At 39.5% G+C, this 16,326-nt stretch overlaps 1 protein-coding gene across 1 annotated transcript; it reads right to left on the bottom strand.

Moving 5' to 3' along the window:
* Positions 1–4,073: 4,073 nt before the first annotated feature.
* LOC121376286 (tripartite motif-containing protein 2-like) lies at positions 4,074–14,235 on the bottom strand. The gene is made up of 2 exons (XM_041504121.1): positions 13,123–14,235; positions 4,074–5,504 (listed from the first exon to the last, which is right to left on the bottom strand). Exon 2 carries the CDS (start codon positions 5,464–5,466, stop codon positions 4,540–4,542), a length of 927 nt encoding a protein of 308 aa, XP_041360055.1. The 5' UTR covers positions 5,467–5,504; positions 13,123–14,235; the 3' UTR covers positions 4,074–4,539.
* Positions 14,236–16,326: the final 2,091 nt, after the last annotated feature.

Genomic DNA, 16,326 nt, shown 5'->3' with positions numbered 1-16,326 from the left:
CAAGGGATCTTTTATATGCACCATCCCACAGGCAGGATAGCACATACCACGACCTTTGATATACCAGTCGATGTGCACTGGCTGGAACGAGAAACAGCCCAGTGGGCCCCGAGAAATAGTCCAATGGGCCCACCGACATGTATCGATTCTAGCGAACGCTTTACCACTGGGATGAGTGTAACCCACGCCAGTTGGGTGCTCGGGAAGGCGAGCGCCCGTGAACACTTTGACTGGTACCGCCGTGTTCTTTCAGATGACATTAATTTAATGTTTGGCAAACAAAACAAAAAAACCCAGTCTAGTTTGCGGTGGCAATCGCTCGTCCTCCTAAACATGCCTCTAGCTTTCATACAAATGAGTATGTGATGTGGTTGTTTCTCATACATAGAACGTTCATAGTGAAGAGGTATTTTACCGCCTTAGAGAATCAGTACCTCTAAAGTGGCAGACCCTAGTTTCAGCCCGTGAAAATGGAAACTGAGTTTGGTTACTCTACAAACCTGAAACATATCTGGATAAAGTTACAGTAGAGGGAAACAATGCTATAGATGTGACGTTCAAACGGGGAAATACCCTACAAAAATAGACTTGTGCTCCATAACCGTTACTTATCGTAGGTACGTGCCTTTGTAAACATGAAAAATGCATTTCGTGGTATTAGAATCACGACGATATACGCAAACAGACAGTAAACAATAAAATCTAAGTAATGTCTGATTTCAATTATTAGAAACGGCTCTAATATGGCATTACATAACATTACGTCATAGTGTTTAAAAACTAGGGTCTGTCACTTTAAAACGTAACAGTTTTTTTATTAGATGTGTACAGGAAATATTGCTGAGTGATTAATATGCATGTATATATATGCCTTTTAAAGAGACATTCCTGACTTTCTTTCCTATTAAAACTATATTAGGAGGTAAAGTTCAGCTTAAATTACTGTAAAAAAAACATCCCAAAAAACAACCTCACTAAGCCAAGCAGAAACGTAGAATATGCAGACACTGGCATTTAAAACAAGAACCTTTAATTAATATGTAAATTTAATAGTTCAAAAGCCGTTTGTCGAAAGTTTATTACGATGGCTACGAATTTAAGTCACGAATGTCCTTTAACTTTAATATATTTAAATATGTAACTGACACATCTGTCTTCTTTTGAAAAATAAACACGAAATTTTCAGCAATTAGTTCATTTTGTTGTTGTTATTGTTTGTTTGTTTGTTTAAATTTAATTTATTTAGATTAGCGGTTTAATTGCAGTTAGTGTATGTATCAACTGGGTTGGACGACGAGTTGATTGTTTTAGTGTTGGGTGTGTTCGTATGTGCGTCTTTGTATCTATCGTAACACTGTCGTAGGTTTAACATGCTTATGGGATTTCTATTTACTTATTATTATGTACGCGGCCAAATTGTTATCTTTGAAGCTGAAATAAAAGACGCTTGTAAATTCCCATAGCGCTACCATGTTACAGGCCCGTAGCCAGGATTTTTTTTTTTGGGGGGGGGGATCGTAAGTGCCTCACATGAGGGCGCGAAGCTTTGACCCCCCGACCCCCAATTGGCTACGAGCCTGTTAAGATAGGCAATCTCAGTATGGAAGGTAAACAAATAGTGTCTTGATCTGAAGACTAAAACACGTCACTCGGTATAAGGAAATGATTTGCACGACTGCTGTGTCCAGTGGCAGATCCACAAAATCCATTTGGGGGAGGGGGGGGGGGGGGCGATGACATGAGTTGGAATGCCAATGGAACTTTGGGGGAGGTTTGCAGGGGATCGTAAAAAAAATAATTAATTAATATATAATAAAATTTTAACTGTCGCAAAATTTAGGGGAGGGGGCCGGGCCTCTGCCCCCCCCCCCCCCCTATCCGCCTCTGGTGTCTTCTTATGACGTGTTAGGTAGGCCCTGTGTGTGTCATGCTTTAAATTCAAATAGTACAAGTCAGAAAAAGGTGTATGTGTGTGCGTGTGTGTGCAGGAAATTCTCCAAGTGGGGGTTCTGTACTTTGGTGACGTTTTTAAGGGGGGGGGGGGGGGGTCGAGTTGTACTAGCCCGGAAATTATTAAAACAAAAAGAAGAAAAGTCACTTAGAGCAGTCCAGCGTGTTTGAGCCCGCAAACCTGCCCATGAACACGCGATTGTATTCTTCAGTGTATATTATGTTGATGATGCCTACATTCTGCATACACGAGTGGCTGTATGTGCATGCACGCATCTATGTAAGGAATGCGTATTTGCGTGAGAATGAGTGAGTGCGTGTACGTGTATTATTATTATTAAATATAATACAATATTACATAGGTTTGTCTTAACGAGATCTAGCTCCTTGATAGATGACTGGTATATTAAACGTCGTGGTATGTGCAGTCCTCAGGGTCGTAGCTAGTGGGGGGGGGGGGGGGGGGCAAGGACAAAATTCGGAAAGCATTATAGAAACTTAAAGAAAATTCTCTTCTTAACCTGGGGCGGGATGTAGCCCAGTGGTAAACCGCTCGCTCGATACGCGGTCGGTGTGGGATCGATCCCCGTCGGTAGGCCCATTTCTCGTTCCAGCCAGTGCACCATGACTGGTATATCAAAGGCCGTGGTATATACTACCCTGTCTGTGGGATGGTGCATATAAAAGATCCCTTGCTGCTAATCGAAAAGAGTAGCCCATGAAGTGCCGACAGCGGGTTTCCTCTCTCAATATATGTGTGGTCCTTAACCATATGTCTGACGCCATATAACCGTAAACAAAATGTGTTGAGTGCGTCGTTAAATAAAACATTTCTTTCTTTCTTTCTTCTTAACCGTTTAAGGAGTTTTAGACTATTAACTACTCAGTTAAAAAAAAAAAAACAATCCTAGCTACAGCCCTGGTTCTGTCTGGATAAGTAAATATAAATCAACGAGTTGATCAACATTAAGAAGCAAAGACGGTTGTTTTTTTCTCACCATATGTTTAAAAGCCAATAGTCATCAACTAATCATTACGTCAAGATGTCGTTAAAACATACTTTCTATTTGTGCTAATGATTGCTGGTGCCTTTTATCGCTTATCACCTATCAGACTCTTATCTCCTGGGGCGGATCAAGGAATTTTCTTTGAAGAGTGCAACTTAAAAAAGGTCACTGGCACGGTTTTATTCCGGGGTGTATTTTTTAAATTTTATTATTATTATTATTATTTTTTTTTAAACTTTATTACCCCAGATCACTGTATGCCGGAGTGTACATGCGTGTATGTGTGTGCGCCACCTATCCCAAACGATGCCACTGCTCTAATATGCCGGGGTGTACATGCGTGTATGTGTGCGCGCCACCTATCCCAAACGATGCCACTGTTCTAATATGCCGGGGTGTACATGCGTGTATGTGTGCGCGCCACCCATCCCAAACGATGCCACTGCTCTAATATGCCGGGGTGTACATGCGTGTGTGTGCGCGCCACCCATCCCAAACGATGCCGGGGTGTACATGCGTGTATGTGTGCGCGCCACCAATCCCAAACGATGCCACTGCTCTAGTATGCCGGGGTGTCCATGCGTGTATGTGTGCGCGCCACCCATCCCAAACGATGCCACTGCTCTAGTATGCCGGGGTGTACATGTGTGTATGTGTGCGCGCCACCCATCCCAAACGATGCCACTGCTCTAATATGCCGGGGTGTACACACACGCACACCTCCATCCCTTCTCGTATTCCGTTACTGACGAGGGCCCCGTTCCACGAAGCGATCTTAGCACTAAGATCACCTTTGGTGCATAAGGTGACATTGCATTTAAGGTGATCTTAGAGCTAAGATCGCTTCGTGGAACGGGACCGAGTAGTCTACTTTCTGGATCTGGTTGTCGTGAAACTAATGAAAGACTCTTAATATGAAGTGACCTGGGTAGTGGCAGCAGGTTTCTTCTTCAACAGATCTCGAAATACATGTATATCAAATTGCCATCCATCAGAAATATCTCAAATCGGTCGGTATTCCGTGTGATAACAAATAAAGAAACCAACAAAATACCTTTTGATGATCTCAGACGCGATGTACTAGCAACTGAAAAATAAACTAACAACTTTTAGATGATCATTTTGAACTGTTAGTCTTCCGTTCTCTCTTTCTTCCTTTTATCCTTTTCAATTTTTTTATCAGGAACTTACGATTTAACCAGGCTTTCGAAACGTCATGCGTGAAGCAAAGTGTATATCTAAAAAAAACTGTGAACTACCGTAACTTGCATTTACTAAATATTACGCTTCACAGTTCATTTTTAAAAATATGAATTAAAATATGGATACCAGTACATTTCACAGTTCATATAAATAAACTTATCACTTTTAGTTCACTCTTCTAAAATCGTCTATCATGTTTGAAGTCGATGAAAACTTTTTGAACAGTGTATTTCAGTAGAAACCATTGAATAAAACCCCTGTTAGTTCGTTGGATTAGAAAGTCTTAACATATCTGTGTGAGCTGTTTTACTAAATTGGGTATTCGCCCATTTCTCACACAGACGATGTGTTACTGGAGGACACTCCAACAGAAATGCCTTTACTGACTCGTCCCACTTGAAGACGTGTAGTTGTAGAACATACACGACTTAGCGCATGAACCCAGTTTGTATTTCGAATGCGAGCAAAAGTTAAACATCTCTTGATCCATGTCAAACGCAAAAGAAATCTTAATATTCTTCACAGCATTGTCGTACGCAGTACAGAACAATTTAAACTTGTGCAACAATTCCAGTTTATTGTCCATCATAACATACCTGCTAATTTTGTTCTTCGCATTAGATACAAATTTTCTACTAAATGACATCGACATCAGTTTCTGACGCTTTGCCGTGTACGCCAAGTTCAGTTTATTCAGCAGGATCTGCTCACGGTTGCTGATACTCTCTCGTGCTGAGCTGGCAGAATTGGTGATGTCTTTAAGAACCTCGTCGTGCATCTTGTCCAACTCCTTGAGCTTTACGTCCAGAGACTCCGCCGTGGGCAATCTGTCGTGTGGTATTGCGTTTATCGGACCGATGTACGACTTCAGCGCCCCTTTGGCCCTCTCGGCAGCAGCACTGATGTTAGCGACGTTGGGGCACTCTTTGTGAGATTCCCAGGCACATGTGGTGCACAAGAGGTCCTTGCAGTTGAGGCAGAACAGGTTGCGCTCTTGGGTCGGGTGACTGGGGCAGTTGTTGGTCATCTTCTCGATGATGTTGTTCAGGGCGGTCACTGTCGGGAAGCTACGTGACCAGGCCGTTATGGGAATCGGCGGTTGAGGAGCGTTGATGAAGGCCTTGCACACTGGACAGTGAAATCCTTTCTCCGAGGCCGCACCTCGATTGATGGCCGCGAATATTTCGGCGTTCAGACAAGTTTCGCAGAACGTGTGGGAGCAAGGAAGAGATTTCGGTTTCACGTACTGGTTCAGGCAGACTGGACATATCAGTTCCGCGGAGATGTCTTCACTTCCAGAAGCCATATGGCGATGCTATTTGCAGAAGCTGCGATAATTAGAAACTGAAAAACAAAGAGAAAAACTCATTCACTGCAAATTATCGATCAGGGGGCGGGTGGAGTAGTGCGTGTGCGTGCGTGTGTGCATGCATGCATGCGTGCGTATGTGTATGTATGTGTCAATGAACTAGCATACCCGTAAGAACCGGGGAAGGGGGGGGGGGGCGGGGGAGCACTTCAGGCCAAAAACATTTAAATTTTTACCTTACACACACACACACACAGACAGACAGACAGACACACACACGCGCACACGCACACACACACACACACACACACACACACGTGCTTACACCCCATCTCACTACATGAACATCACCTTTCACATACAATTCCTACAGAAAACCATAGGGACGGGAGGCTTTGTGTCGTCCCCATTTGAGCCCCAAATTTGTTTCTTTCGTGTTATATATATAAACACACACAGATGGGGGGATGTCTAAACTGTGGTGAGTGAAGTGTTTTATATATAAACACACACAAATGGGGGGATGTCTAAACTGTGGTGAGTGAAGTGTTATATATATAAACACACACAAATGGGGGGATGTCTAAACTGTAGCGAGTGAAGTGTTTTATATATAAACACACACAAATGGGGGATGTCTAAACTGTGGCGAGTGAAGTGTTATATATATAAACATACACAAATGGGGGGATGTCTAAACTGTGGCGAGTGAAGTGTTATATATATAAACACACACAAATGGGGGGGGGGGGTGTCTAAACTGTGGCGAGTGAAGTGTTATATATATAAACACACCAATGGGGGGATGTCTAAACTGTGGCGAGTGAAGTGTTATATATATAAACACACACAAATGGGGGGATGTCTAAACTGTGGTGAGTGAAGTGTTTTATATATAAACACACAAATGGGGGGATGTCTAAACTGTGGCGAGTGAAGTGTTATATATATAAACACACAAATGGGGGGATGTCTAAACTGTGGCGAGTGAAGTGTTTTATATATAAACACACACAAATGGGGGGATGTCTAAACTGTGGCGAGTGAAGTGTTATATATATAAAACACAAATGGGGGGGGGATGTCTAAACTGTGGCGAGTGAAGTGTTTTATATATAAACACACAAATGGGGGGATGTCTAAACTGTGGCGAGTGAAGTGTTATATATATAAACACACAAATGGGGGGATGTCTAAACTGTGGCGAGTGAAGTGTTATATATATAAACACACAAATGGGGGGATGTCTAAACTGTGGCGAGTGAAGTGTTTTATATATAAACACACACAAATGGGGGGATGTCTAAACTGTGGCGAGTGAAGTGTTATATATATAAAACACAAATGGGGGGGGGGATGTCTAAACTGTGGCGAGTGAAGTGTTATATATATAAACACACACAAATGGGGGGATGTCTAAACTGTGGTGAGTGAAGTGTTTTAGAGGAGGTCGGGTAATACTCCCCTGACAAAACATACATTGAATAAAAGATAATTCACTTAGGGCAGTGTGGTCATTCGTGGGAGTAATGTCCTTTTTAGACTATCCGTTTTGTCATCTGTTACTATGCCAACCCTTTTATGTGCACAAACTATGCGAAAACAAATTATCAATTAAAATAATCATATCACATATTAATTTTTTTTAAATAAATAAAGATAATCACAGTGTTTAGGTGATTCTAGTTGAATGTCCGGAAATACCACACTATACGAATACAGATTTTGATAAGCCGGGTAATTCCCGTTAAAAATAATTATATAAGCAAATACAACCATAGAAAGAAAGAAAAATATACCATCTACAATACAAATGTTTCAACTACAAAAACAAAATTAAGAAAATATAAAAATAAAAAAAATATATATTTTTTTTTTAATGAGCCATCTAAACTGGTAATTTATTCCGAGTATTTAATTTAAGACTCTAATTTTATCACACCGAGTCACTTTAAAATTGGCAAGAGTTCAAGACTTCTAAAAACGTCACACAGATCAAGGAAGTAGTTCACATAATATGGCTGCGTCCATTTCTAACAGACGTCGATGGTAAGTTTCGCTTTAGTTATTTCTACATCTAAACACTCTCACAAACATTTCTAACAGACGTCGATGGTAAGTTTCGCTTTAGTTATTTCTACATCTAAACACTCTCACAAACATTTCTAACAGACGTCGATGGTAAATTTCGCTTTAGTTATTTCTACATCTAAACACTCTCACAAACATTTCTGTCAAAACTTTATACCAACTAATTTTCACCACAGTACAAAAGTGTATGATTTTTTCTGAAGTATATATGGTCCCAGGATCGATCCTTGTCAGTGGCCCCACCAGGATCTGTCGATATAATCCAGTTATTGTGTAAATGTGATTATAGGACCCCATTTGTTAACGTAAAAAAAAGAGTAGCCTATGTAGTGGCAACATAATATATTTTTTGCTCTAAGGATAAAGTTATTGCTGGTTTTGGAAAGAAGAAAAAGGGCCATACTTGTTTTATATATATGTATAACAAATCGCATACAATTATTAAGCGGAACATAATACTATAGAATTCTCACATTTCATCTACTGTATAACACACTAGCCTGTTTTAAGCAGTCAATAGTTAGTTGTTGATTTTTGTTTAACGACACCACTAGAGCACACTGATTTATATAAATCATCGGCTTCTGGGTGTCTTAGAGAGGAAACCCGCTATATTTTTACATTAGTAGCAAGGGATTGTTTTTTTTTATGCACTATCCTACAGAGGGAATAGCACACGCCACGACCTTTGATATACCAGTTGCGGTGCACTGGCTGGAAGGAGAAATAACCCAATGAGCCCATCGACAGGGATGGATCCCAGACAGACCGGGCATCAAGCGAACGCTTTCTGGGCTACGTCCCACCACTTAATCAGCTAATAGAGACCACATAATTAATTTATAACCACTTAGGTAACTGTTTGACTTTATGTCCATTTACTTTTCCCTGCAATCTGAATGATTATATTTATAAAAACATATATATTCTCTATACACCTTCACGAAACAAGACGCAGTTGACAAAATATTGGTTGAGACACAGCCAGTAAGCGGTAATCAGATAGTCATGCTTTGGTAACAAAACATTACAATAACTACTTCACGGTGTATGGTGTTACACAGGACGTCATAGGATATCTGTCACCATGGCTAAAATAAAACTAAACAGACGTCCGTGTTCAGTACATTCTTATAACGCTTTGATAGATATTCAAATGTGTGTACATTCGTGACTCCATATATACATTGGGTGTCACGTTTACAAGGCAATATATTTACTGTTCACTTCAGAGGACCCATTCTCTGATTGGGTTTTCCCGTCCCAACCAGTAACTCACGAATGGTATGTCAAAGACCGTGGTATGTGCTGTCCAGTCTGTGGGAAAGTGCATATAAAAGATACTTTTCTGCTGATGGAAAAATGTAGCAGGATTCCTCTCTAAAACTATATATCAAAAATGTTTGACACCGAATAGCCGATGATTAACAAATCAATGTGCTCTAGTGGTGTCGTTAAACAAAAACAAACGTTAACTGTTTGCTGCTGGCTAACAAACAGGATGATTAGCACCGTGGGCAAAAGCTTCTGCAATTTCATTTTAACTTAATTTTCGTCATATGTCCAATTAAGGTTCAAGAACGTTGCCCTGGACACACGCTATTTATCAGGACAGGACAGTGGTTAATGGTTAGCGGTTCTTGACAAGTGAAAGGTACGTCGGTGTAGTGGCCTTACACATCCCCATTGAACCGTTATAACGCCCTCTGGGTGGGAGCCTGTACCGCGATGAGAACCCAGCACTAGTCAGCATAAAGGCGATGGCGTTTATCGCTTCTATCAGTCACGAAGAGCTAATTATAGACGCCCCATGGCCTGCTGCCTCGCGAAGTTCAAACATGAATGTCTGTAAATACATTTGCAATGCTTTTATAATTATGGTGTGGATTTCTTTAAATATGCCCTTTGTTGTATAGATACACAACTGAAACGCTATTTAAAATAAAAGAGACAAATTTAATAAACGTTTATGAATGCAATGTGTGTGTGTGTGTGTGTGTGTGTGTGTGTGTGTGTGTGTGTGTGTGTTAATACAGTAATGCATTTACAAACACATTCTGTTGTTGTTTCGGTTTCACTTTAAATTAAAAATAAACATTCATTAAACAGTCATATGATTTATTTCAGAACTTGCTCAAAGAATGGACCATACACCTGAGAAAAGAGATAAATTCATTAAGCATGGTGAAATCTTCTATGACCGTGAAGCAAGAACTGCTAAAGCGGAATGTGATGCCAATGAGGTCATCGAGGAGATACAGATGGAGCGCCAGCGAGCGGACCAAGAATGTCCAAACTTTCGAATCATTGACGAACTCGTCCGGGCATTCGCGAACGGCCCGTTGTCTTGGAAACCATGTCAAACGCAAGATTCGCTGGCATGCTGCGATGTAACTAAGCAAACTACAAAACGTGCATCTCTTCAAAAATTCGATGAATATATATCTCTAAAGGACAAAGAAGCCCATTTTACGTTTGCCTCTGCTGAAGCTGAAGGAAAAGCTAAACTTGTAATTGGAAAGAAAGACAAACATGTTTCAAAAGGAAAAGCCGAAGTTCTTGCAAAAGCAGGTGTAGTTGCTGCTCAAGGAAAGGTTTGCCTAAAAGTTAAGATAAAGCCCGACGGTTCTATTTATGTTCCGGGTGCAGAGTTAGAGCTTGGAAAGGCGCATGTTGGTGCAGAAGCTACCCTCAGTCTAAAAAGTAAAGCTCTTGGCGCAGAAATCAAACTACGGGCTGCAGCTAAAGCAGACGCTGCGTTGATGTCCGCTAAAGTGGGAAAGGTAAAACTTGAAGAATATAACAACACAGGAGAAGAAATTAAAGCCCAGTTACAAGTCAAAGGACTGGATTTGAAAGCAGGCAATGTTCACATGGCAAAAGAAAAATATGGGGCAAAAGCAGAAGCATCTGCCAAGGTTACAGGATTAGAAGTCAACGCTGGAAATGTTTCAGTCGTGGGACAAGACAACTCGGTCACAGCAAGTGCTACAGCTGAAGCAGGGGTGAAGGTAACCGCCGGTAATGTCGCTGTTGTAGGTTTAGGACCAACAGGTTCCAGTGTCCAAGCCGAGGCTACAACTGGAATTCAAGTTGGGAATATTCAAGTTGGCATAAAAAGACGGACGGGTGCTTCCTTTTCTACTCAACCACAGGTTGGCAATGTGGACTTTACAGTTGGTCCTCCAACATTAAATATGGGTTGTGCAGGGGCATTGAATATAGGAATCCCCTTTCTTGGTGGTGGAACAGGTGGTGTCGGTGATCAAGGAAGTGGTGAAATAGATGGCTGCATAACAGGAAGCGATTCTACAGCTGGAACAGTTCATGGACTACCTGGAGGTACAAGTAGTGAGGAAGGGACAACTGGTGCTGGGTTACTGGGAGCACAGTTTGACACTGGTGAACATAATGGAGACTCCGACAGTAACCATCTCTCTGAATATGGTCAAGGCAGTCAATATGGTGATGCACTAAATGGAAATGCCAGTGGTTCTTGTTCTGGTCAGGTGTCCATGGATGGGCAACTACTAGAGAACGTCACTGTAGATGCTGCTGGGGCATTTGTGCGTTCGGACAGTGATGCTCTAATTGTTCTGGATACTGCATCAGATGCAGACATGGAACATATTGCTCAAATTCTTCAAGAAAATAGCTTAAAGTCTGAAAGCTCTGTTCAACCTGACACAACCTTCCACTTCGCACGGAACTCTCAGTGGGAACAAAATGGAATACCTGGAAACAGTGACGAGGAATACTCACGTTTAGTGCATGTGGACAGTGATGAAGAATTTGACGTTGATTTTGAAGATGGCAGTGAAAACAATAAAAGAAAAAAAAAAACTTCAAAACAGCCACTGCAGCAAGCAAATGGTATAAGCAGATATGATAGCTATAGACAGGCTCAGCAGGATACAAGAAACGTAAACAAGCAACCAAAACCACTAGGCAGTGAAATGTCATCCAGTTCCGTTACAAAAGGAAACAAAACAGGACATGAAGATGCGTACAAGCCAGAAGTATTCAGAAATGGTTCTGTTTTAAAAACTCCGAGGCACAGTACACAACCATTGAGGAATATACCACTTCTTCCAAACAGAATACAGGTCTCCAACAATGGTCAGAATACAGCATCTTCAGATTCTCCTGGTGGAAAAGATGGAAAATATTCAACACATGTAGCATCAACACGACAACCCAGCGGACGAGATCAGTGGGGTAAGGCTGTATCACCATACGGTGATCAAAAACGATACCTGAATACTCCAAGAAGTGGAGCCTCACGAAACAAACCTAATCAGAAAGACGGAGCTTCCCCTGTAACCAGTGGTTTGAGACCATCATCAAAACAAAGTAGATTCAACAGTAGAACCGATCCACTCCCCCCAATTTCAGACACCAATGGAATAACACGCCCCCAAACAGCCAACTATAATGAATTAATACGCAAGAAAATAGTCCAAGCTGTTAATCCAGACATTCCAATAAGCAAGGATCTAAAACCAATCCCACGCGACTATGATAGAGATAGACTTAAACACGAGTTATTGTCTGCATATTTGCCACCGGATACTAAGAAAGGAAGTTCTAAATTAAACCAAGGGGGTTCGGGTGGTATTGGTCGTGTGGGAGGTACTGGGTTTGGAAACGGTGACGATATTGAGAAGCCTAAACGAAGGAAAGAAAAACAGAAGCCATCTGGATCCAATAAAAACATACACACTATTTTTACAATCGATGGTTCTGAAGACGGAAAGCCTATTATAGATTATGGAAACTTTTGTGGTTTCGGTGATGACTAACCTCGATGACTCGATTCTCAACAGTTTATTCAAAATAAAATATGTATGACATTTTGCTGTGAAATAAATAATAATATTAGCGGTATGACCTAAAGGAGTTTTAGACCAAAAGTGGATTGTTCTGTAGCTAAGCCTTGTTTAACTAAGGGACTGGGCGGCAACTATATACTGTCGGATGTCCACTAGCGCATTCAGCCGCCCATTGACACTAAGCTTAATTGGGCGCATGGTGCGGCGGCCTATTTCGTTGTAAACTAGAGCGGGGGTGCGCCTTCTTGATGTGTTTCTGTTGTGTAGGCCTATCAGGATAGACAATTTATCTATCAAAATGAAATTATTGTCAAAAACAGTGTTCATGGAGGCTGGGAAGGACTATTGAAAAGAAAAAAAAAAAGAAAAAAAAAAGACACAGGGAACGCCTTTTTTTCTATGGAATTTACTAGGCCCCTACACGTTATTTATTTCTGAGCCGATTGATTTGTAAATTGCACACAAAAATAGTTGGGTTGTTTGGTTTTTTGTTGTTCTTTTTTATTTCCAAAACACTTTTACTTTTCTTCTTACGTCAACCAAACTGAAATTATTTACAACAAAAAAAAACACAAGAAAAAAAATATATATAATGGGACGGACTATAAGTTCTAACCAATCAAATTCCCACTGCACAAAATAATTTAATTTCACAAATTATACAATGTGTCACTATAAGACTTCCAAAGAAAGAACTGATAGTCTTCAGAAATATGTTGTTTTGATATACCTATATATTACGTTGTATACATGAAGTAAGATGTTTTCTGTGTTTTCTTTAAATCGATGCCATAGACCGTTTTCGTCGCCGGAACACCATCACGAGTTTCTTCCCTTTATCACTAAGACGTCATAACGTAAACTGAGCCGTGCCAAAAGTTTCTCAAGTAAACATAACATGCATGGCCAAGTTGATACGACTGGTGTCTATATGCTGAATAAATCTGCCCATGCGTGTTTACAAGGGCTGGGGTTTTGGAGTCGAACCCCACCCCATCCCCCTGCTCAAGCAGATGTTCTCCTCCTCTCCAATATACATTTTCCAGGGGATAATTTTTCGACCCCCTATAAAATTCGCTTGATAGTAGGCCTATACAGTAAGGCACAACCACACCATGCTAAAATTCCTGTCACATTAAATTACACATGCCATGTAGTTTTATTAATGGACTAATAAATAATAATAATAATAACACCAAAAGTAAAAAAAAACCCCAAACATTTAAACAATAATAGTAATTATAATACTAATTTTAAAAAATAGGCCTAACTGTGACCTACAGCAACAAAAATATTCGGTTTATGGTACCGTATTTAGGGCCTATACATTTACAGTGTGTAAAGTAGGCCTAGGCCTTTTAAAGCCACTCTGTTGTAAACGTTTTTCTCCATAAAACAGACATGTTTTATAACTTTAATACCTTTCTAGCTTCGTTCAGTTTTTAGCAAGCATAAACGTAAGCTTATATATTATTATATATGCAAAACATACAGTCGGTCCTCTCCAAATAAATTCACAAATGCAGGCAAGACGGAACCGGGGTGTGTATGTGTGTGTGTGTGTGTGTGTGTGTGTGGGTAGTAAATCTTAAGGCATACCCCCAAACTAGTAGAATATCTGTATAAAATATACTTTACTCCACTGAAAACGCATTGAACCCAATTTTCAGTTAGGCCTATTACAATAGCATGTGTGAGGTTGTTATTAAACACAATGACTAACCCTTCCATACAAAATGCATCGTTATACAACATCTGTCAATGTATTATTTGTTCTTGTAACCTTTTTGCAACTACAAATTTGACTGGTGCATTTACATTTATAAAGATAAATAGAGGATATTTCATGTTTTTTGTCAAATATGATTTATATCTCATCGAGTGAAGTTTGCAATCCTATCTCACGAGTGAAATTTGCAATCCTATCTCACGAGTGAAGTTTGCAATCCTATCTCATCGAGTGAAGTTTGCAATCCTATCTCATCGAGTGAAGTTTGCAATCCTATCTCATCGAGTGAAGTTTGCAATCCTATCTCATCGAGTGAAGTTTGCAATCCTATCTCATCGAGTGAAGTTTGCAATCATATCTCACGAGTGAAGTTTGCAATCATATCTCATCGAGTGAAGTTTGCAATCATATCTCACGAGTCGCGCATGCAGTGACGATAACACATTTTAGAATAAAATAGTAAAATTTTCACTCTGAAATGTGTCATCGTCACTAAGTGACTGCTAACATTTTTATTTCACTGACATTTTAAGATATTTCACTAAATGTTATATAATAAACTGTGAGATTGAATATCACTAATAAGCAGGTCATTTTCACTTACATGGTTAGCTTCCTAACACTGAGGGGCGGATTTCGCTCAATCAGTTGAGTGCTTGCTTGAGGTGAATTGTGTCGCAAAATTGAACCACCTCGGTAGATCCATTCAGCTGATTGTTTTTTGTCTCGTTTCAACCAGTGCACCACAACTGGACAAAGGCCGTGGTATGTGCTTTCCTGTCTGTGGGAAAGTGCATATAAATGATCCCTTGTTTTATTAGGAAAAATGTAGCGGGTTTCCTCTGATGACTACGAGTCAGAATTACAAAATGTTTGACATCCAATAGCCAATGATTAACTGATTGAAATATATTTTATTGCTTTTTAAAGAACAAATGGATTAGGCACAAGTTACACAACTTACTAGGCCTTCTCCAAAATACATATATATTACGACAGTAATATATTTTTGCAATTTAAATATGAACAGAAATAAATATTATTGAGAAAAGAAAGAATAAAGGAAACAGAAAAAAAGAGACGCAATAAAGTTTTCTATGTGTTCAATAATTAGACAGCAGTTTTGATAAAAGAAAACACAAAACACAGACAAGACATCGCAATGATTACGTAATGGCTACACAAAATAATAAATGAATGAATGAATGAATGAATTAATTAATTAATGTTTAACGACACCCCAGCACGAAAAATACATCGGCTATTGGGTGTCAAACTATGGTAATGAAAACAAATAAACAAATAAAAATTCAAGAATCAAACAAAAACAGTGTTAAGAACTGCAAAAACACAAATATCACAGATAGATACGGACTTTTATTCAAAATTTTAATTGTATCCCAAAGAAAACAAGGGGATTTGTGCTGTATTGGCAATTCTCAAAGAGAATGTTACACCCCTGCACCACGGTGAGGTTACAGCACACGCAGGGGCACACATAATAATAATAGCAATAAAATAAATAAATAAATAGTAATAATTTTAAAGATCCGTTCTTTATTTACTACTTAAGGGAAACGTTTTGTTTCATTTATATACTTATGTACATGAAACAATATTTCTTTATTGTCTTCTTCACTTAGAGTATTTTTACCATTTAAAACTAAAGTAGTGTCGGAAATAGAATAAAACTGATTTTCGTCGATTATGTCTTTCATATTAAACTGACAGGTAAATATTTTGTAAATATCTATTTAATGATAATCTACCTAATTTAGCATTTACTTGTTTGGGTTTTCATTGATGTACAAGGTGGTGTTTACTCTTAATAAATGAAGATTGAAGTAAATTAGTTCTAGCAGGGGGTAAAGAAATATCATTCCGATTTCTTAGCATGTAAGGGGATCTTTGTTCATCTGTTTGTGGTACACTGTGTATCATAAAATCAAGAGCCATACCTTTCATTATTTTAAACATTATGCACAGCTTTTTGAATTTACGCCTGGAAGTGTTGCTAATCCAGTTTCGTAATACAAAGACTTTCTAGATGCAAATTTGAGCAAACCTGTAATTAATCTGGAGGCTTCTATTATACTTTTTCAATATTGTCTTCCTCTATTAAAGAACACCCATCTCATACTTCTGATGCATATTCTAATATTGGGCGAATAAAAGTTATATATATTTTCAATAATGTTTGTCAAC

This window comes from Gigantopelta aegis, chromosome 6 (genome assembly GCF_016097555.1).
Source record: "Gigantopelta aegis isolate Gae_Host chromosome 6, Gae_host_genome, whole genome shotgun sequence".
Taxonomy (NCBI): Eukaryota; Metazoa; Mollusca; class Gastropoda; order Neomphalida; family Peltospiridae; genus Gigantopelta; species Gigantopelta aegis.
Note: the sequence above shows the minus strand (reverse complement) of the source record. Positions and strands in the feature narration are given on the sequence as shown.

Coding starts and splice junctions, on each gene's coding strand:
- LOC121376286 (XM_041504121.1), bottom strand. CDS start 5,466: ATGGCTTCTGGAAGTGAAGACATCTCCGCGGAACTGATATGTCCAGTC.